At 36.5% G+C, this 24,500-nt stretch overlaps 1 protein-coding gene across 1 annotated transcript in view; it reads left to right on the top strand.

The window, feature by feature from the left end:
* The window catches only part of CNTNAP4 (contactin associated protein family member 4), a 250,097-nt gene that overhangs the window by 198,889 nt on the left and 26,708 nt on the right, over positions 1-24,500 (top strand). Inside the window, exons 16-17 of the mRNA XM_075211115.1 lie at positions 5,468-5,638; positions 6,693-6,911. Of these exons, the coding sequence (XP_075067216.1) occupies positions 5,468-5,638; positions 6,693-6,911 (390 nt within the window). The remainder of the gene's footprint in view (positions 1-5,467; positions 5,639-6,692; positions 6,912-24,500) is intronic.

The following is a 24,500-nucleotide window of genomic DNA, read 5'->3' as shown; positions in this document are numbered from 1 at the left end:
TTGATATATGTTAAAAGCATTATTGCTTTTTATTAATAATCCCAAGTTGAATGAATGGAAGAAAGGGTTTAAAATCTAGTTTATTGTGACAAAGAAAAATGAAAGTCATGTTAGTGGAGGCAAACACCTTGAAAAAAAGGAAAGAGATGAGGAGGTAACATTTTACTCCCTATTTGGTGTCATTACCTGCCATCTTTATACATCTGTACATCCGAAGGCCAGTGGGTGGATATCATGGAAAGCTATGGTTATTTGCTAAGGAATTACAAATATTCACGTAACTATTATTATTAAAATAATCTGATCTAATTAATGTATTTGCATGCTGTATCTATATCTAGAAACAATTTTTAGTGGTTTATTTAGAAAATGTTACACATTAATTATGCACCCATCATGTATATATAATTTATTTTTTCTGAATATATGCAAATTGAATAAAAATGCAAGAAATGTATTTTATAATAGCAATTAGCTCCTTATTTTTATTATTAGTAGTAGTATTTATTTATAATATGCCAATCATATTGCACACAGCTGTACAGAGGATGTGTAGTTATTCACATCAGTCCCTGCCTCATTGAATTTACAATCTAAATTCCCTACTACACCCACACAGACTAGGGTACATTTTCATAGAACCCGGTTAACCTACCAGTATGTTTTTGGACTGTGGGGGGAACCTGGAGCACTTTAAGGAAACCCACAAAGACACATAGAGATCATCCAAACTCCACAAAGATAAAGCCCTGGTCATAATGAAATTGATGACCCCTGCGTTGTGTGGCAGCAATACTTAACTGTTCCACCATACTGTCCTTGCATTTAAATTAATTATGTTAATTCCCAGTTAAAACCAAAAGTTTTGCATATGTTCCACAACTTAACTTGCTTTTTGGGTTAAAATTAGCATTTATTTAACACTCCTTCAATAAGGTAGATATACAGACAATCTATAGTAATGAGAATGGAGGGGACATAAAGCAAGGTTGTCTCTCTCTCTCTCTCTCTCTCTCTCTTTCTCTCTTTCTTTCTTTCTTTAAAAACCTTGCAATCTTTATTGTTTGACGGATGTAATAACAGGAGCTGATTAATGAGAAAGAGAAAGTCACATCTGTGAGAGTCAATAAAATCCAAACATGGGGGAGAGATGTAATGTTGGCAATTTAACAGTCGGTCAGGCTTTAAGTGAACATAAAGAAGGAGCTGTTTTATTATAGCAAGGTATGTTAGCTGTTTATTGGTGCTGGCTGAAACCAAGAGAAGAGATGCAGAAGAGATGCAGAACAGATTTGAACTTAAAATATAAGGACTTGCATTAACTAGATACATTGGGATAGGGTGAAGGATCAGGTCGTCATGGTTGTCTATCTCAAAAGGGATACTTGTAGAACTGCATCCAACTTGCTTTACTATATATCAAAATAATAACTGTACAGTTAACTGTACAGTTGATTGCTAATAATATGTGGTTGTTATCAATGTATATTTACATGTTTTCATTCATAATTTACCTTGCATTGATTCTAATATAAAGTACCTTGTATATACAGTAGGTATCATATACAAATCCTCCTTAGACTATTGCACATCATATATTTAATACTTAAAATGCTCAGAAGGATGGCTGTAAGTAAAATAAATATGACTTTTACATTAAACTACTGAGCTCATATTAGCAAATACTTCAAGGATATATACACTCATTCAAAAATTTATAGTAAGACGTCTTGTTAATCATTAAGAGTCATTTAACGTCTGCGGACCCAGAGTGCTTCTTTATGTTCACAAGTGCACCTACTTGTATGCACTGCATATTTTAATGTGCACATCCAAATTAATCACGACAGTGATGGAACATTGCTACTCTCTTTATTACGTGTCACTTCTGTGTGTTTTGAATATTTTTATTACAAGGGTTGACATGCCTAGAAATGTGGAGAAGATTTAGGGAAAGAGCAAAGTGCATACTATTATAAATATTTCGCTTTTTTGAGGAGATGTGTCTTATTCTGCCCTTTATTTCATTTTAAAAATCCCATACTGCAAAATAAAATCTTAATTTTGCACTTCAGTGAATTGCTCATATATTTCCTAGCCCACAGGTGCAGGGTCTGATTAAGGGTTCATGCCACCCTAGGTTAATATGTTGGTAGTGTCCCCTTCACTTCCATGCCAGGCTAATATGCATTAGGTGAAAATTGACCTGTTCTTCACCCCCACCAACAATTATGTCCCTGTGGCTTTTTAAAAAGGGTCACAGCAATCTTTGTCACTCATTTTATTGTCATTAAAATGAGAACTGTGTAGCAGTATGGAGGCATGAACGAGAGTATAGATGTGAATGTGGAGGGGGCTTTTATGCCTGCATCTTTCACCATCCATGTCTCTCCTGCTCGCGCCCACCTGAGGATGACTCAGTGTATTCAGCCTTTACCATGCGAATGTGACAAGATTAAAACTTTACTACACCTTCATGTTTTCTTTTTACTTTGGAGAACAGCTATTCTCTTATATTTTAAAATTAAATTCAGTTTATACCTCTCATGTCACAGTTTTGCAACTCCCAAAATTTTGTGCCCCCAACAAAAGGCTTGCTCCCTAGGCTGCAGCCTAGTCAGTCTATTGGATAAACAGGCTCTGGTCGAGTGTGAGTCCAACTGGAGAGTGTAAGAATGCTCTTGGCCATATTGTGCATATGCAGAAAAATATGGCCACATTTAGGACCTCATTTAGAGTCAGACGCAAAGTCTGTTTAAGAAGTGTAGGAGTGGGAGTGTGACGCAGCTTGTTAGAGTATTACGAGTGGCAAGCAACCCCAGTCCCACTCTTAATACCCTATCGAGCTGCGAGCAGTTCCTGCAGCTAGCTAACCGCTTGCGCCACCTAATTCCTGCCGCACAGCTTTAGCCCTGTTTTGACGTGTGTTGCGTCTGCGCCTCACTGCGACTAGGATGTATTTACATGGTCACGCCTTCACAATTCCGTGTTCGTCCCATTCTCTCATAGTGAGTCGCAAGCTGTCACAAGTGTTAATTACGTCCAAGATACAGGCGGATTTGGAGCTTTCTGCACATGCGTGATACTATTTTTTTAATGGATGCGTCTAAAACGGACTTTGCGTCCGACTCTAAATGAGGTCCTTAGACTTTAAAGTAACTTGCATGTGTAGATTTGGCCACATTTCCAGATGCTAGTGTAAAGATATGTGCCAGTGTACATATCTTTACTGTTTTAAAAAACAGGAAATATAAAAAAAATACATTTTAAAAACAATTTCCCCCTGTGCTAAATGAGAAACCAGCACCAGTGCTATAGCTTCCTTAGAAGGCAGACACCGTAGAATTTTTTTTTTATTTCAAATAATAACATCCCCAACCCCTTTTTTAACTTTTTTTTATATGTCTAAATCCCAAGGGAATCTTCTACCAGAAGTGGTTCATAGGGTAAGAACATAAAAAACATGCAAAATACAGCCAGAATTATTAAAATGAAATAGCATGCAAATGACTCAATACACACTCAATCAATAAGCACTCGCTCAATACACACTCAAGTCAATTAATTCAACATTTCTCCCATGTTGCACCCTTTTTTTTTTTAAATCAGGTACTGTTTTATTGAATTTTAGTACATAAAACAGAAAACAACAAAACATACATTACTTAACCTATATCAGCCAATTAGCAGAGTCCCAAGATCACCCATACGAGATCAGTGCGGGTATAGATATAAATGTTGAAAATATAAATAATACCAAATAATATATAGAGAAAATGGAGCAGGTTCAGACTTGATAGAACAGTCACATACATACGTATTTGAATACATAACTATCCTGCGTATAGCCTCTTCAGGGATATTGCGCAAAGTGGCAGTTTATCAGCACCACAATAATGGAATTAAATTAATTTATTTTATTTAATTTAGCACAGGCCAGACCAAGCGGGGATCTCACACTTAACTATCCAACATCCTGGACCATCCTTCTTTTTCTGTGCTTGGACTCGTACCAAGAGGACCAGACTTCATGATATTTGTGCTCAGCCCTTCGCAAGATGTTGCACCCTCTTCTGTAATGATCTCTCTCATTCTATTACTCTATCTCCTAGCCTGCATAACTTCAAATGATTCTATAAAACCCACCTGTTCAGGAATGCCTACCTTTCCTCTGTCTAACCTATTCCTTGCCCCTCTCATCCCCTCCTCATGTCCCTTCTTCACTATGGTAATATACCTCATTCTCATTCTTCCTCTGCTCCTCTTACTACCTGCTCTTGTTCATCTCTCCCTTTACATTTCTAGTCTCCTCACCCTGACTCCCCACTTTGTTTTTCCTGTTAGTCTTCCCTTTCCCTTTAGAGTCTAAGCTCCCACCAGCAGGGCCCTCTAATCCTTGCGTCCTCGTCCTTCTTTGGCTTCTCTGCCTCACTTTTACACCTCTACACTACCCTGCCTTGGATTCTCCTCCCCTCCCTTCCCTTTGCATCTCTATGACTGCTCTGATCATGTTAGACTGCCCACACTGCTGGGCACAAGTTCAGCTTTAGTTCACTCCCCACCTCTCCGCCTTCCTTTTCCTTGCTTCTAAGTGTTCTAGAATTCACTTATACCTCTTTGCCTTATTCACCTGTTTTCAGCTGAGCTGTTTTAATTGCACGTTGTTTTTGTACGCCCTGTATGCCGTTTCTGTATTGTCCATGTTCTATGTACGGTGCAGCGGACCCTTTGTGGCATCATAAGCTAACAATAATCATAAAATCAGAATGTTTTTTCCCAAATTCCAGCCAATGGTACACAAGTCTCTCTAACTTGACCCCTTCTTGTAATCTAATTGTGGCTCCCCCCTCTCACCCTGGACCCTCCCCTTTCTTTTCCTCTGGGACCCTCTAATCTGGCACCGTCTCCCTGGTACAATTTTGTACATGTGCTGGCACCTTGCACCCTGACACCTTTTTCCCTGGTACAAACTCCTCTCTTTTCCTGAACTCTGTCTCCTGACACCCTCTTTCTGGGATCCCTTCCTCTCTCTCCCTTGGCACCCTGTTACTTGACGCCCTCTACCCTGGGACATTGTCCCCTGACAACTCATACTCTACTCTGTATAAAATAAAATAAAATCATGATAAACTCAAACAATTTGAAGTTTTTAGCATGTGAAAAGACAAAACAGCAAAATCACTGTATTCATCCAAAAATAAACACTGACAAACAAAACCTTGCAAATAATGGTAACATAATTGCACTCATGAAATAGCAATGTATAGAGATTTATATTACATATGATAATGGACTACATTAATTATAAAAATGTGTGTGCACTTTAATGTACTTACACAATTTTTAATATGTCAACTTCAATGACTTCATTAAATAACTTCAATTTATATATTTTCATGCAGGTTTGATTTTAGTTGACCTGTTTGCGCAATGCTTCAGTCAATGATGTTTCTTTTCTTTTGCCTAGGAAGTTTTTGGAATGCAGCTTCCTTTAACACGCTTTCCTCTTACCTGCATTTTCCTACCTTTGATGGTGAATTTAGTGCAGATGTATCTTTTTTCTTCAAAACTGCATCGCCGTCTGGACTATTCTTGGAAAACCTTGGAATTAAAGATTTTATTCGTATAGAACTGGAATGTGAGTTTTTTACATCATAAAAATTGATTATGACATAAAGTTTTGAACTGAGCTGTGATTTATAAAATAAAGCCATTGGCCCCACGTAAAGCCATGTGATCATTTTTCAAAACAGCATGGATGTTTCTACTTGACTATTTAAAAGTAAACTTTTATTATTTACTTTTCTAGGACATTTTTAAAGAACTGTTTCAATGACCATCTTTCTTTTAACTTATTAAAATTCTGCTGAATAAGTTAACTTTCATTTGCATAGTGTAACCACTGGCAATAAATGTGAAATAACAGGAAGGATTGAAGAAGGAAGATTAATGAAAGAAAAATGTGTGAAAAATAAGCCTTTCTGGAACAGCCAGTATAAAATATAGATTTTCTAAAATATTTAACAAGAAAATGTGATTTCAATCTGTAAGTCAAGCTTTAATGAAAATTATTAAACTATTATTTTGTCGTTGGGCTTTTTTGACATGTTTGACATGTAAATTGAGATCACCATACCAAATGTTCTGCAAATTGGCATTTAATTATAACTCCAGGTTACCTGTTGGCTTAATTATCTTAGGAATGTTTGTGATTTCTCAGTTAATATTATAACCTAACCAAAAGGCATATATTATTTACAGATTATTAAGTAAACATTTATTGGGCCTGATTCATTAAGGATCTTAACTTAAGAAACTTCTTATTTCAGTCTCCTGGACAAAACCATGTGACAATGCAAGGGGTGCAATTTAGTATTCTGTTTTGCACATAAGTTAAATACTGACTGTTTTTTTCATGTAGCACACAAATATCAACTTTAAATTTCAGTGTACAAATAAGCTATCAAGTATTTGTGCGCTACATGAAAAAACAGTCAATATTTAACTTATGTGCAAAACAGAATATTAATTTGCACCCCTTGCATTGTAACATGGTTTTGTCTAGGAGACTGAAATAAGAAGTTTCTTAAGTTAAGATCCTTAATGAATCAGGCCCATAGTTATTAACCAGTAAAAGTAGGAAATGAATTACAACAGTTGTGATAACTGAATTGTTTGCCTCCAATTTCCAGCTCCAACAGATGTGGTTTTTTCATTTGATGTTGGGAATGGTCCTTTAGAGGTTAAAGTACACTCCCCAGCTTATTTAAATGACAGCCAATGGCATTTTGTGAAAGCAGAGAGGAACATAAAAGAAGCCTCACTTCAAGTGGATAATCTACCCAAAAAAACGTACGCTACTCCTTCTGATGGGCATATACGGCTGCAGCTGTACAGTCAGCTTTTTATAGGTAAGTGTTGATTTAAATTAAATACATTTTTCTAATGTTAAGAATCAAATTCAGTGGAGTTTGATCTAACACAGCGTTAAATAAAGTCCGTATTTTATCATTTACATTGTAAAAATGACAAAGGTGATATCTGGGAATTTGTAAATATGCTTTTATAGGGTAAGTTCACCTTTGTGGACTTTTTTTGGTTATGTGTGCAAAATAGACAAAAGGGCCTCAGGTAGGGTTGGACATAAATCCTTTATTTGAGTAAAATATGTTTCTGTACTGTGTATGCATATGTCTGTATGCAGATTCATCTGCATCTTACACTTATGATTCCTTACACTGAGAGCAGGTGGGGGATAGAAGTTGCGGGCAGGCATAGGCAGAGTACAGTAAGGGCACGTTCATTGTGACACAATTAGAGGTGGATGCACTCACAGATAAATCTGTCAGGAGGATTATATCTTGTGAGTGATTGATCAGAGGAGTAAATATATGTGATGAATATCAGCACAGATTTTTAGGTCTTGAAGAAAATAATTACATAACTAGCTAACTAACTAACTAACTAAATAAATAAATAAATAAATAAATAAATAAAGCATCCTCCCGTCTCAAAAGTGAACCAAGCACCAGCACTCATAGTTTGGACTGGTAACCATTAATGTGGGTTCCTTTCCATCTTCTTTCTCCTCCCCCTCTGATTTTATTTGTTACAGTACTATTTACGAAATGTATTTATTTGTACAACTATTCTCTGCTATAGTTTACCTGCCAAAGTTATGTTTTCTCTTGGAAGTCCTTTTTTTCTGTGGCCAATCAGAATGGAGGAAGGCCCCAAAAATCCTATCTGTGGTTCTAAACCTCAAGATGATGTACATGTAGTAGTCATGTCAATCTATCAGACGCCATCCCCGCGCTCCTCTTAGGTGTAGGGGACGGCCAACTGTCTTCTTGCCCAATGTGTCCCATTGCCTAGCAACAGGGTGCACTTTCAGTTTCGTGTTGTGCACACATTCGCTGGCGCAATCACATGCCATTGCTAGGCAACGGGACACACAGCTCTGGCGCCCTGTCGGCGATCAGCTGGTTTGCTGACTCCTGGCTTGTTCCTTGGCTTCTCCTCCTGGACTCTGATTTGGTACTGCTCTACTGTTTGGCTCGACCTGGACCATCTGACCATTCCTGTCTACCATCACTGCGCTGGTAACTGATTTGGAGAACCGCGACCTGTGCATCTCACGCAACCAAGACCATACCTCCTTGCAAGGGTCTCTGGTGAAGACCGGGGGTGTGTTAGACTTTGCGCCTCCCTGTTCAGTTGCGTAAATACCAGCCAGTGTCCTCTATGGTGTCTATAACCGTGACACAATCTATATCAATTATGGGCTACCCAAAACATTTTGTGGGCCACATGGTGAGGCACTCTAACCTTCAAAAAGGCCTCAATTATCATTAACATATCAACAGGTCATTAAACAAGTGTTACAAGCTATAAAAAACAATCTGATAATAACACAGGAAGATGCCTGGGGCTGCAAGTAAAGGCTCAGAGGGCCACATGGGGCCCTAGGACTTGTCTCTTGCCCATAACTGTTCTAGCTTAACTGCAGATTGAAAGAACACAGGAAAGAACACATAGAAGTTAGTTGTGTTAATTTTCATATTAATTTATAATTTTATGTATGTACCCCAGTTTTTTAACTACATATTTTGATTTTGAGTTTTTGGCCAGGAATTTGAAATTCTGTAACCAGGAAATTCAGAATTTGTAAACACTGGTTATATGTTTAGAGAATATTTGTTGTTGCAGTATTTAACATGAATGGATTATGCTTTGAATTTGGTATCTTCCACTATTATTTGTTTTGTTTGTTTGGGGGAGGTGGCACATGACATTCTTTACTCCCAGCCAACATTAATGAACATCACTGACAGAGATATAAAATAGGTTACAATACACAAACATAACAAGCAATGTGATATGTTTAATTTCCTATACCGACATGAATATATAAGACATAATACACAGCACAGCTTATAGAGGCAACGTCGGCTGGCTGCTTCTGTGCACCCTTAGTAGATATGATATACATATAACAATTTCAAACCACAGAGTATAACAAATTGATATATATGTTAATTTTAATAATACAGCTGATTCATTAGGGCACACAAAATGAACGTAATGCGTGTTTTATTAAAAACACATAATTCGGGCAGGCACACATGCGTATTCAACTAGTAGCGGATCTGAAGAAACGTCTCTGAGACAGACACAACACACATACAATACATATGTGGAATATAGAGTCCCTGCAGAAGGCACTGAAAAAAATTCAATTATTGTCAGCTGTTAATAATATAGTCATTAATAAAAAAACATTTGAAATACATTTATCAGTATGTTTATGTCTACTGTACATAACATGCATTTTTACAGTTCTCTTGATTGCAAACACATGTTCTAGCATGCATACGTGACCATCATCAGTATCACTCCGCACATATACCTGTCCTGTAGGTGGTGCAAGTGATACAGCGGAAAATCACGTACCTGAAAACCCGATAGCTTATGCAGTATAGCATGATTATGTACAAGTTAACCCGTGCATGATACGCATGCATTCTAGTCAAATCAAGCTACTTAAGGTGTTAAAAAGGTTCTTGTCATGCATTTGGGCCATAGCCCAGGCCTCCTCAGGGGAAGAGCGTTACTTCCCGACGTAAGCGCCCTTTTTTAACGTGGTTTTGTCCACATGTCACCACCTCATCATTCTTCTCCATCACCTCATCCTTCATTTTCATCGCCACATCTATCCAGATGTCTATCCAGACACAGGGATCTCTCTCAGCGGTCCTGAGTATCACACTCCTCTCACTCTGTCAACCCCGGCAACCACCAACCACTCCCCACTGTCACCCCCGGCAACCACCAACCACTCCCAACTGTCACTTCTCCTTCAAGAAATATATATATTTTTTAAATCTTTATAAACACTTTTAACAGTTAACAAATTAAATTAACAAATTAAAAACATCTTAGTATACCAAATTTCAGCCTTTTCCGAATTTTTTTTCCCACACACACTAAGAATTTAGTAGGTCAGTGTATAACTCCGCCCAGCAGGTGGCGCTGCAGCTTGGTTTTATTTTTTTCACACACACACACACAGACTAACACACGCCACTAAGCATTTATATTATAGATAGTGCATTATATGAAAAAATAAATACAATTATATAAATACACATATATTTTAAAATTGCTTTTGCAGTTAATGAACAATTATGTGTTAAAACAGAATGCTGATTGAAAAATATCCTCTAAATAGTACATCTGCAGAATGCAACATCTATTTAAAAAGTAACTCACAAGTGATTATTAACCTAGGCGTAATAGAATTAATTTATCATGGAAGTTTAACTGACCTTGGATGCCTCCTTTTTTGGTATTTTGACTTCATCTATTTATCAAGAAGAAGAAATTGATTTATTGGAATAATAGTCATTAGAAGACAGCTATTTCCATGAATTATCTTGAAAATTAATTGTACCCCTCTGGTTAAATGAAGTCTTGCTCCCTTAATAAGATTATAAGCTTTCCTATACAAAATAAAATAAGTTGTGTCATTTCTTTAGGCTACATACCCACTAGCAGTAGAATTATTATGTGTTGTAGTCATGTGAAAATAATATACCTGCTTTCAAATCTTTGTTTTTACATAATGAGAACACAATTAACATCCACCTGCTCCTCACAAAGAGACAAATAACAAATAACGATTTTTACTTTGTTGTTTTGTTGTTGTTTATTCAGCCAAAATATGTTTTTAATCAGAGTAGTAGTACCCTGCTATACAGATGAATTAGTAGTGCAGGCACCCATCTAAAGTGCACTAATAAACTCAAGTTTATTTCATATATTATAGTATATCATGTAGGAATGCAGCAATATTACAGCTTGATAGACAAAAACATCTTATTCTGATTAGGATGTCTTTAGTGTCTAATATATACACACACACACACACACACACACTAACACATACATACACACACACATATATATATATATATATATATATATATATATATATATATATATATGTATATATATATATATATATATATATATTATGCAGTGATCGAAGTGAAATTTTAGAAGTTGTGGTATGAAGGCAGTAGGAGAAGTGGCATCCTTCGTCCTCCCTTCCCTACACCAGGTCACTTCCTATTCCCGAGACACACACATACACACACATGCTCACTCCTTGGTGTTTTAAAGGTGAAATAATGAACTGTTTATTTTGAGTAAATCAGATGCTAAGATTAGTGTTTGCAAATTAAGAACAAATAATGAATAATAATTATGGCATCAATTTATGAGAATTGTACTAGTCTGTTGACAACATATATCTCAGAAAATGAAAGGTTGAGGTCTTAGTTCACTCTCTGAATGGAGGGTTAGAACATTAAACAGTATTAGACATATGTACTAACCCTGATCTATTAGGATAAAGGAACACTTACTGTAGATCTATATTACACCTATCTACACAAATTATTCATAAATCTGTAAATGGCATGTAGAAATGTCCTATAATAGCAATAGCTGGATTTGTGAGTAACAGCCTTCTAGAAACTGTTACAGCTATAATATATCCAGATGTTTTCAATGCAACTTGTATATATGCAAAGCAATATAAGCAACAATTTTACATCTGCATTCTACCATCCATAAACACTATAGGCAATCTGTGTTCTTAAGTCCAGAATCCCTGTGTAACAAACCACTATAATTTCTTGTTCTGTTATTCACCAAAATCTCTCTCTTATTATTATCAAGTAATATGTTGACAAATGTACCTTAAGGACCTCATTTAGAGTCGGACGCAAAGTCCGTTTTAGGCGCATCCAACAAAAAAACACTATCATGCATGTGCAGAAAGCACCAAATCCGCCTGCATCTTGGACACTTGTTCCTAAAACAGACTTTGCGTCCGACTCTAAATGAGGTCCTAAATATTTTACTTCTGTCCTGCGTATTACTCATTCCATCCTGAAAATCCAGATTGCTGTTCAGTTATCCAGGATAGTGAGTGCAGTAATGAAAGTAAGAAATGGCTGTTTGAATAAAAGAAAGTTTTCAATACTTAATAATCTTGAAAGCATATATGAACACATCAAAACAAGTGTATTTTTCTATAAATTAAATATTTGCTTAGTGTTCATACAAAATCCTTAGAGCGGCAGTGTGTGCACGCTCTATCAGCTTGCACTGCAGCTTAGAATGTACAGTTCCAAATTTCCTGTATCCTTTTGTGTGATGATGGAAATGGGCCTGGACCCCATGTGTTTCATCACAGGGAGGGTGTGACTTCCAGGAGGATTGTGGTGAAGGAGTATGTCTTACTTAAACAGCAATTGGGATGTAACAGCCTGGATATCCCAAAGTCCTTAAAAATCAGATCCTTGATATTGAAAAAGTTTAACTTGTTAACTTTATGTTAAACTACCATAAGTCTTTACTGCAGAAGTAAAACCAATTTCACTGGCTATATACAGAATATTGTCATAAGCAATGTCAGGTATGAATAAGTACCTCCACTGAGAGGATCCCAGTAAGCCCTCTTACACTCGATTAGCAGCACCTGGCCCAAATTGCCTCATACTTGCCAACAGAGCCGTAACTTAGAATTCTAGTGCCCTGGGCGAGAAAGACAAATGCCGCCCCCCTAGCCCTCAATTTTAACCAAATTAACCTAAAATATTCGTAAATTGCGCCCCCCTTCAGCGTTGCGCCCTGGGCGGTCGCCCCTGTCGCACAGCCCTAGTTACGGCCCTGCTTGCCAACTTTGGAGATCTCACCTCCGGGAGATCTTCAAAGTTGCTGCGTCCTGGGATCGTGGGCACGCGAATAGCTTCATCCTGGTCCCAACCATTTGTCAAACTATACCAATTTAGGTCTGTTATAGAAGGGGGCGGGGCCAGGATGATGCAATTAGCCCCGTTGCCACCCATTTCACTAATGAAGGGGGCAAGTTGCCCTTCTCTCCCTAGAGTCCCCTGACATTCCGGAAGAGTAGGCAACTATGAATTACCTTCTTTAATAATATGGAAGCTCTAAGGATGTACTTATGTATTGTATATGTAAACAAAAAAGCACATATTGGACTTCATGAAGTGCAACAGGTTTACTGAGTGCCTAATATTTCTGAAGGGCTCAGCCCACCTTCCTTATACACCATGGACCCTGTGTGATACATAAACACCACAGCATGTACAGTGACGACATGTCAGCATGTTATTTTATGTTAATTTATAACCATTCCATTCAGAGAGCAAGAATAATGTATCTAATGTCAGATATGCAAAGCAATATTAAACAAGATATAATAATGCTGTCAATCGTACAGATATGAACCATCCACCGCACAGATTGACAAACTTGAAAAAAATAAAATAAATACAAAAAGTAGATTGATTGAGATGAAGTTTCCAAAACATTTATCAGATAGAATTACCTTGTTTAGCTCTATCTTCCTGTGGGTGCTAGCAAATGGACAAGCAATTCACAAGGTATTAACTTTAATAGGCTGTCATTACTACACTGTGATAGGAATGCATTGACCTAGCACTTAATTCAGCTTTTGGTTCAGCTGCCGTATTTAATGAAAGTTATAAACCCTATCAAACTAGGATTGCAAAAGACTTGAAAAAGAAAATGATCGCCATGAACTAATAGGATTAAAGAAGGACATATTGAAAGTAGTACAAAATGTGTGATGCTGAGAGACTTAAGCTGCCAGAGTAATGTTCTTATAAATTCAGCCATAGGTGCTTGTAATCACTGGCATTTTCAAAGGTTGGGCTTCAGAACTAAAACATGTAAGTTATAATCTTTTCCTGCAGGCAGTCAACTGCCATTTACCTAAAAAAAAATAAAAGGTAGAAGAAACTGTAGCAGCCAAAAGATAATGGCTTCAAAATACTGTGTTAAAAACTATAAAAATAGCTATCAGGCAAATTATACCAGAGCGCAGTGAAAATGATATGGGAACATTTCAGTCTATGCAGACTCTATAAAGAAATGTTAAAAATGCTTCAGTGTATCCTTTTCACTGGGCTTAAAGCATTTGTATTTTTATAATAGTACAAAGACTTTGTGCTCCTATATAAAAAAAAGTTGGAAAGTCACAGAACAACTCTCATATAGTAACGCAACACCGCACTTGCAATAGAATACAAATACTTAATTTTCTAAAATTCTGCTTAGGTACAGATTTGAGAAGTTCACTTTTTAGTTTACTACTGTCAAATTTTAATTTGCTTATCAAAAGTGATTTTGTATTTAGGATAAAGCTGTGATTGTGGGGAACAATTCTTTTTGCTACATGCCAGAGTTCAGCAAAATGTTCAAAACTGTTACTGACTCATTTTGCGTAAGAAATTTGCACATTTTATCTATCTAAATCATATTACCAGGGAGACTGAACTGACTGTCATCCTAGTTCTATGCACAGACAATAATTTCACAAAATGTGGATTTAAAAATGCAGTGTAAAATAGCATCCCATGGAATGAGGTTTCAAAAATGGAAATCAAAGATTTTGTTGCCAGAACTTCCCACTACTGTGAAAGTTCCGCTGAGAAACTCGATTTGCAAGAGGTTTTTCTGCAATTTCATTCATCTCTTCTATGTACATAACACTTACGGTCTTTAAGTCTATTTAAAGATTTTTCAGGGAGCCTCTTATTGTCAAAAATAACTGATAACAGAGAACTACTTTCATCAAGCTATTTAGATATACAAATACAATGTCAAAAGTCTCAAGCTCTCATGTATCATCTGTTAAGGTATAGGAAAGATTACAAGATGCCTTTTAGATGTCCTCATCTTACAACACAGTAAAAACAGCTATGCTCATACAATAGCACTTATGCAATTACACGAGAAAAGCAGCATTACTAGGCAAAAAGCATAAAAAATACTGATTTCTTTTTACCTGCTGTTACTCAGGGCCGGGTAATAATAAAAGACCACTTAGCTTGCATTTATGGCGGGTTTAAAGATTATTATTTCCCTCAAATACATAGTTATGTAGGTATTGAGGTTGAAAATACACAGAAGTCTATCAAGTTATCCTGGTGTCATTGTGGTGGAAAGTTGTATCACGAACGTTGAGGTGCGTCATTTTGACCCGGGTATATTTTATGCCTGATTTTAAGGATGATTTTAGAAGATTAGAAGATTATTAGTATATTTGGAATAATGAACTATTGAATGAGATATTTTGATAAACATTTTTTTTATAAAGAATAGAGAAGACACTTTTTTATTTCTATATTGTCTTCAAAAAAATCATCATAATTGACAGCTTCTGTGTTATTGCCAATATCTTCCCAAAATATAAACTTTTCATCTAAAATTAAACTTTTTCGTTGACTTAAATATGAGATGTGTGAAAATGAAAACAATACAAAAACAAAATCAGTCTTACAATTAGTTTCACCCAGCTTAGCACTACAGTACAATTGCTGCAATATGAAATCAGGTATTCCGGGCATATAAATTTGTAACACGCTTGGCATGTATGTGTGGATTTATGATTTTTTTTTAGCATTTTATTTTTAACGCCTGATGCTTGTGCTGGTGGCTCCTCTGAAGATTCTTCAGTGAAATCTCTAATTCATTTCACATTGTGCAAGTGTTCATTTAGGGGAGCAAGACACTAGGTTTTGATGATTTTATGCCTTTTTGGTGTCACACTATTATTATTACACCGATATATTGTGATCGCATTGAATCCAGACATATTTAACATGGCATAAAAATAGTGAGGGGCCATTTACTTGAATTGCAGCTCACATCATATCTCGCAATAGTATAGGGATCCAACCAGCACTATTTATCTCTCAAATGAAAAAATAGAATAAACAGGAAAAATACTTATATTTAATGGTGAGTGGAATAGATATCGTTCACAACACGTCCGTGTTGAAAACAGGTGAACATATAAGTAAGAAAAATAAAAAACAAATAGTGCAACTCTGTGTATAGATAAATGTGGTATAATATGATCACTATTCAATGATATTATAATCCAGAAGATTCTTCTATCTCAAATTCCATGTATCAATCATCACCATTCTTCCCCTTATGTGCATGCACTTACACAAAAACCCATCAACAATGTCCTCCAGTACCTGCAAGAGATACATCTCCTAAAAGGGTGTATATAGCGATCCAGATCCAAAACCAAAATCAAAACCTGTCAGTATTTTTAGGCAAAACCTGCAACAAAACTAAAACACATCTAATTATGTTGCAATTACATAACTCGCCCAGTACATTGCAAATATAAATTTTAGAGGGAGTAAACTTTAATTATGTAAATTAACCTTCCATTATGGCCAATTCCACCCAATATACATATGGCTTGCACTGTGCTCATGGTTTGTACCAGCTACATGGATGCATCATGTGCATCTGTATACTGGTACTCCACAACCTACACTTACACTGCTTTTTTATGTCCTAGACTGGGGTGGGAGCAACATTTTAAACAGCTATTTACAAGGTAGACAGGTTTAGTCAATGACCTGAGAAAACAGAAGATTGCCAAAGTAGTTGCAGACTGTAATTAACTTAATGTGTAGTATTATAAAGCACAATGATTTACAATGGGTAATAAAAAAAAACAAAGTCCAATTGGAATAATATATATATATATATATATATATATATATATATATATATATATATATTAATACACGTGATGCACTAGAATTCTTCTACTACATGCAAAAAATGGTGAATTATATACTTGACTGATTAGTGATGTCAGAGTTACTAAAATAACAATATCTTTAACTATTGTGCCCACTTACAGGCATGCATCAACCATGACGATGATTGATAGTAGCAAAATGTTTCATAGGTGTGTTTCTTACTTATGTCTGCTTCATTTTTTACTCCTCCATCTTTCTTACTGCAGTCAAAAATTATACATCTTGTGATATAACCATGTATGTTCCTAACAAGTATAATCACAACCTCTGCTACGAAGTCTGCTTAAACTTCACATACCCGTCCATGAACAAAATCAAAAGCAAAAACAGATGTTCTATTATTATTAGAGTTGTGTGCTAACCCCAGTGTTTTGATTTTAGTTTTGTCTTTGTTCTAAAAGACAAAACCATCTTTGTGTTTTGGTTTTGGTTTTGAGCCAAAAATCCTAATGTGTTTTGGTTTTGGAACTGGATTTCATTCAAATTTCTGAAAAACAGGTAAAATCATGTAATTTTAAGCTGCTTTTGTTCCTACTTTAGTGTTTATAGCATTAACATTCGTTTACAGTCGATTTTCTAATGACCTCCTCACCACTGTGTCAGGGTTTCCAGTATGCAAACCTCGGAGAGTTGTTTGAAAAATGAAAACAGAGTTCTTTATTTAAAGCAATAATCACACAGATAAATAAACTGATGCAGGCAATGGTTAATACAAATTGCATAAGTCTATAGGTACTGCAGATAACAGATGCAGAGTTCAATCAAATCAATAATATTATGGCAGCAGATATTGGCAGAAGTAGTTGCAACAATAGGAAACAGATATTGCACTGAATAAACAGCAGGAACTGAGTGCTAACACAGAATATAGGGAAATCCTCAGAGACACAATCAATAAATGTCGGGAGCTGAAAGCTTACATATGTGTAATCTGTAGCAAAAGCTGGATGCTGGAATATCCTCAGGATATAGCAGGAACTGAAGACTGCACCAGCAGCAGCTAAAGCAGATGATGGATAATCCACAGGTGCTAGAGGGACACTCCACAGAAGGTGTACACAGGTGGATGGTCAGCAAGCCAGGATCAAAACTTGGAGATCCACAGTGGTATCAAGGAGCAGACAGAAGCAAAGTTAACAAAGCCAAAGACAGGGTCACAAAAAAAGGTACAAAATGATAATCCAAGCAGGAGTCAGAAACAAGAAGATCAATCGGTTCCAGATAACAACATGTTGTTCTATGTGGCTGTCTTGACAAAGGTTCAAAAGCAAGACTGAAATGTAGACTTATAATGTAGGTTTGGAATTTAATTAAAAAGAAAATGAAAGCAGAAATGGTGGTTGTATCTTTTAGTAAACTGCCATGTATTTTTGCCGCCACCCTGTCACTAATTGTAGCCAGCCAGCTCGCTGCAGTTGTGGAGAGATCATTAGAAAATAGACTGTAAATGAATGGTAATGCTATAAATAGTAATATAGGAGCGAAAACACCTCAAACTCGCATCCTTTTACCTATTTTCACAATTTTTAATTAAACCCAGATCCAGAACCAAAATGAAAACCTATCAGGACTTTTAGGCAAAACCTGCAATAAAACTAAAACACAAAATCATTTTAGAACCAAAACCACATCCAAAACCAATACACAGGTGGTCAGTGCACATCTCTAATATATATATATATATATATATATATATATATATATATATTTTGGTATACATATATGTCTTTGGATTGCTATAGAATACAACAGTACATCAAAAACATAAAGTTGTAGCTTATTACACACAGAAATTCTTACATGGGATGGACAAAATTGTTGGCAACTTTAAGAAGTAATTTCAAGTAGGTGATTCTCCTTTACTTTGAAACTGAACTAACCTGTGATGAGTAGCATGAGCCTGCAATATGAAAATCTCTCATTAAACAAGCTTAATTAGAGGCTTGTTCTCCGGATTTGTGTCACTGTATACTGTGATTTTTTTTTATTCTTTTTTTTTTTAATGGCGCCGGCAGCGGCGGCGGCGGCGGGGGGCAGGGGGTTCTGGGCTCCCTTTGTTGGTGGGTGGAGCCGGGTAGTAAAAAAAAAAAAGATAAACTACTCACCTTACCGCGGCGCTGGCGACCCTCCTCCTCCCTCCTCTCTGCACTGTCAACACTGAATGACAGGCGTGACATCATCAAGTCACGCCTGTCATTCAGTGAGGAACAGCGCGTAGAGGACCAAGTAAGAACCAAGAAGAAAGAAGCTAAAAGAAAGGTAAGTTAAAAAATAAAAAAAGGGAATAACGCAGAAAGGCACAGTATGGAGGAAAAAGGGGGAGAAGAGAGGGACAGTATGGAGGAAAAAGAAGGGAGAAGAGAGGGACAGTATGGAGGTAAAAGGGGGAGAAGAGAGGGACAGTATGGAGGTAAAAGGGGGAGAAGAGGCACAGTATGGAGGAAAAAGGGGGAGAAGAGAGGCACAGTATGGAGGTAAAAGGGGGAGAAGAGAGGCACAGTATGGAGGAAAAAGGGGAGAAGAGAGGCACAGTATGGAGGAAAAAGGGGGAAAGAGCGGGACAGTATGGAGGAAAAAGGGGGAGAAGAGAGGCACAGTATGGAGGAAAAAGGGGGAGAAGAGAGGCACAGTATGGAGGAAAAAGGGGGAGAAGAGAGGGACAGTATGGAGGAAAAAGGGGGAGAAGAGAGGCACAGTATGGAGGTAAAAGGGGAGAAGAGAGGCACAGTATGGAGGAAAAAGGGGGAGAAGAGCGGGACAGTATGGAGGAAAAAGGGGGAGAAGAGAGGCACAGTATGGAGGTAAAAGGGGGAGAAGAGAGGCACAGTATGGAGGAAAAAGGGGGGGAGACACAATAGTGGGGACAATTAATTTAAGATGGGGTGGTTTGGGGAGAATGAGGTCCCTTTATTAAATGTGCCTATGAATTATTTAATGGCAGTGACGGTTGCGGGAAATAGGTATATTTCTGAAATGTAAATACTATTAATTTATTGCTGGGGCTGTTTGTAGGGAGGGAAATAGGTTTATTTATTAAATGCGAATACTATTATTTTAATGTTGGGACTGGAGAAAGGCCTAATTATTAATCATGGGTGGTACTGATTTAACGCCGGGGGTGGCTGTAATTTTCTAAATGTACCCATTTTTTTTTTCAAATAGGGCCCCTAACATTCCAGGATCCAGACAAGCCGCAACTAAAGAAACCTGCAGCACAGGTGGTAAAAGTGAGAAGAACAGGTAGGAGAGAGCAGCAAAGTCTGTGAAATGTTGTGATTCTAGTGGGACAATCCCAATTTTTGGTGACTGTTCAATGGTGTACACAACAATGCAGTTTTTTTGTCTGTAGGAGGGTGGCCTGGCCATGCCCAATGATGCATTATCAATGGTATTTTAATTTGCGGTATCATTGCTAGTTTTAATGTGCATTATAAATTTTATTTTTGAAGTGCAGTATCATTGCTAGTTTTAGCGTGCGGTATCATTGCTAGTTTTAGTGTACGTTATCAATGGTATTTTTAATGTGTGATATCATTGCTAGTTTTAATGTGTGGTGTCAATACCCATTTTAATGTGGTGTTTTGATGATTGTTTTAATGTACAGTATTTTAGTTTGTGGAAGCAATGATTTTTCTTATGCAGACAACCTAATCGAGCCCTCTGGGAGAGCTGTAAGTGTCATAATGTGGGCTGTAGGTGATGTAATGCATGATGTGTCACTATGCCCTTAATTTTAGATCTTAGGGGCCCCCCTGTCTTAAGTGCCCCGGGCCCCCCGAAGCCTTAATCCAGCTCTGAGTGCCACTAATGAAACATTGTGACTATTTATAAATCTCACTCCATATATGCGTTCCCCTCTTATTATGTATAGAGCAAGTACAGACTATTGTCTCGATCTCTTAACGCAACTATATGTAGTCATAAATCTAGCTATAATGTTTGCTTCCAGATTAATTCATTGGATTCCTATATAGTGCATATTGTAGCATGTGCGCTATCATCTTATTACAATTGTTACACTAATGTAGCGGAGAACGTGTAGCCGCTAACAATACGGAACCTGTTATGATCACAGATCCTCTGTTCACTATGAATTCTGCTTATTCTAGCCTGCTATAGGGCTGATCATTTAGGATTAATTACCCGAATAGGAATACTACCCCATTGGATAATTTATGTATTTGCGCAGTAAATCTGATTCATATTTGTCAAAAGAGAACATGGATCGTTTCTAATAGGGGTACAAAATTACTTGGAACAAACATCCACATACAGTGCTATGATAGTAGTTTAGCCAATATGCTATTAATCATAGGACAAGTTTTTGGGCACTAATACAAGCACAATGAAGTGCTGCAAATTTTATAGATATTTTAGGATAAAACAATAAAGGTTAAGTTTTATTATTATTTTCTCATTCCCCCACAATCTTGGACATATTGCTATCATGGAGTGAATAGTGCATCGTATTTGAACCACCCTCTTTTTTCTTTCCTCTCTTTTCCCAATATGATATTCACGGGTTTTTGATGCACTCCTCATTCAAATATTATATTTAAGGATATTGTTACCTACAAACTCCTATATAATGAGGGCATGTTCACTCTCTGACAATTAGTGCGACCCTCCCCAGTCCCTTTACCCCCATTTGTACATATTACTTTGATTATGTTAGGAAATGTACAAACAAAAAAGTGTAACCTGGATACAAGGAGGTGCAAAAGAGTCTCCATTCAAAGTATAGCACAAGACATAAAGACTTCCTGCTCTGATATGGTGCAGAAGTCTAGCCCTTCTGTGGAGTGAAAAGATTCAGAGTGTCCCTTCGTTGGTACAGAATGGAAAATGCCTAAAAATGTGCCCTCTCCACCCCCTAGTTTCAGTAATCTTAACCCACAAAAGGAAATCATGCTTCTGCACTGCTCCCCAAATACAAGGTGCACCTATTCAATATTTTTTCGGAATTCTGTCACTCTGATGAACATTTTACCGCAGCCTGTGCAAAGTTATGTTCATCTGAAGACTCTACTGTCCTTTTTTGTTTCCCTTAGTTTTTATTTCAGTAAACATCATCACCTGTGCAACAGAATATTAAGGATAGATTACTCATTGACTATGCCCTTACTTTATATGCAACATATGATGCTTCATGTTTGAGTAGAGGAATATAGAATTAATTGGCATTCTTTCAAATTAATTCAATTTGTTGGGCTGAGAGCTAGTTTTAAACAGGAAATCCTTGAGAAGACAAATCAAGTAATTTGTGGTTTAGAAGTGCCACATCGGTGACATTTAATTAACTGAATGAAAATGAATGTTACACAACTGGAATACAGTTTTTGATAATCGACATATGGCTGTTATATTTTAATTAATTATAAGCAACAAAAGCAATTGTTTACTGCCTGACTTAAAAGACAAAACATGAAATCTCGTAATGCATATTTCAAACGACATTTCTGTATATACTTGGAGATACAAAATATCAGCCCTTAGAATAACATATTGCAATATTTATTGGTGTCTTCACAAAATAAATCAATAAAAGATAGGTTTCATTCTAGACAAATATGAATGTATTTGTTTATTTATTTATTTAACTAAACTTGACCTCCTTACTTACATGCAAGAACATGCTTTTATCATCATCATCATCATCATCATCATCATCATCATCATCATTTATTTATATGGCGCCAACATATTCCGTAGCACTTTACAATTATTACTCTGCTTCGAGTAGACCATTGATTTATTTATTCTAATAATTCCCCTTTCCTGATGTTTTTCATAACATAAATATGTCTCTTAAAAGAACAAATATTTTTTATATGTTTCATAAATGTTATATATATATATATATATATATATATATATATATATATATATATACTGCTCAATTCGGCAAGGACAGTGCTAGCAAATTAATCTGGATAAGACTCATTGAAAATATAGTTGGCAGAAGTACACACTAGAGATGCCACCAACAGGGAAAACAATATTGAACTGATGGTAAGCAACTTGCTGCAAATATATATATATTTGATATTCTCTATAGCAGATGTACAGTGTGTTCATGTTATTTTAATCACCTGGTAAGTAGAGGCCTATGGCACCCCGAAAATTTTGTTCAGGTCTTCCTCTCAATTATTTTAAAATTCAGGAAAAGTGAATACGTCTTTAAGCAAACAACCATACATTCATATATCTTTCGTTTACAGAGACATGGTAATTTTTACCCTACATTATATGTTTCTAGACATTTTCCTTATACGGCTATATTAATAATACACATTTTTACTTCTATTTCTCATTGATTATATTAAATAAGAAATAACACATAGATGTAATGTCTGCTGATTGTAAAGTTTCCTTGTAAATTATACACTCTTTTAGGTCTACTGGCCCATGAAACACAGACAGGATGTCTGTTCAGTTATCACAAACACAATGCAGGCGTAATGTAAGGAGGAATAGGAGTAACAGACAGCAAAGAGAAAAGGTAGCTGCACAAGGGACTGGGCTAACTGCCAGTACCAGCTGACTGAAATCTCTGTCCTGGCAGAGCACATGTTTTAGTAAATTAATATAATAGCATATTCATACAGTGAAACAATTTTCATTGTTACATGCTTCTTTTAGAGACGAAAAGCAAAACTGGGATACATTTAACCACCATATACAACAAAATGCAGATTATCATGATTATGACAAGATTTTGGATAAATCCCCTAACCATTTTACTAAATCCTTTTCTTAAACAACAAAATCTTTCCTTCACATCGAATGTATCTAATTTGTATTGTTGTCTTTTAATTTCATCACTATATCCCCGTATAGTGTAGTAATTGTCAGAAATATAGGTGCAGCTGTCTTAGCCTACCACAGCAAAAACCCCTCCTCGATCTGCTAGTAGTATTTCAAGGGCTTCTCTACTCTACATATCTACTTTCCAAATGTTAGCTTCATTCAGTGTAGAAAGGAAATCTTAGATATTACTAATTACTTTGTCTATGATTTCTGAATACCTTTGTAATATGTGTGGTAATAATCCTACACCTACATATTGGAGCAAGGCATACAACAATTGTTCATTTTTATTCTTATAAGTTAAGAAGGAGGAGGGTCCTGGTGGTTCCTTCCTCATCACAAAGGCTGTGAAGACTCACCCTAGAAGACATTTGCCATTGGTTTCTGCGGGCAGCCAGGATTAGACTCTTTTACCACAAAATAAATATAACCCCTATGGCAATAAATATGAAGTGCATAGTCCTGCTGCTTGGGCTACTCTATACCAATTCATATAAATTTCAGTGTAAGTAGGTCAGGCTGACATTGTACGAGTCCATTATTAGAGTCATTATACCTCGAGCTTTGATCAACAGATACATTTGTATTAACAGAATGGGATCCACCTATTGGATAAAAAATATGGATGGTATGATTCCTTTTCCACTTGACCTAAAAATTTGTACCCTATGGGACTCTGCACAATTATGTATATGTCTGGAATTCCAAATGTGCCCACTAATTACAGGTACTGATTTGGAGGAGTCGGCAGTGGTATTTCTGAATTGAATAAAAGTTTGATTAGTCTTATTCCACTGTTATGCTATGTTTTCCCACATCACAGGAAGTACATATAATGGTGTTTTAATGGAGGAAGATGTGAAAATACCCACCAGTCAGTTTTGTTTGTAACATTTGCAGTAGCTGTGGGAAGCTGATGAATCATCATCATCATCATCATATCCATTTATTTATATAGCACCACTGATTCCGCAGCGCTGTACAGAGAACTCACTCACA

This window comes from Mixophyes fleayi, chromosome 1 (genome assembly GCF_038048845.1).
Source record: "Mixophyes fleayi isolate aMixFle1 chromosome 1, aMixFle1.hap1, whole genome shotgun sequence".
Lineage (NCBI taxonomy): Eukaryota > Metazoa > Chordata > Amphibia > Anura > Limnodynastidae > Mixophyes > Mixophyes fleayi.
This window is presented reverse-complemented; position numbering and strand designations above follow the sequence as displayed.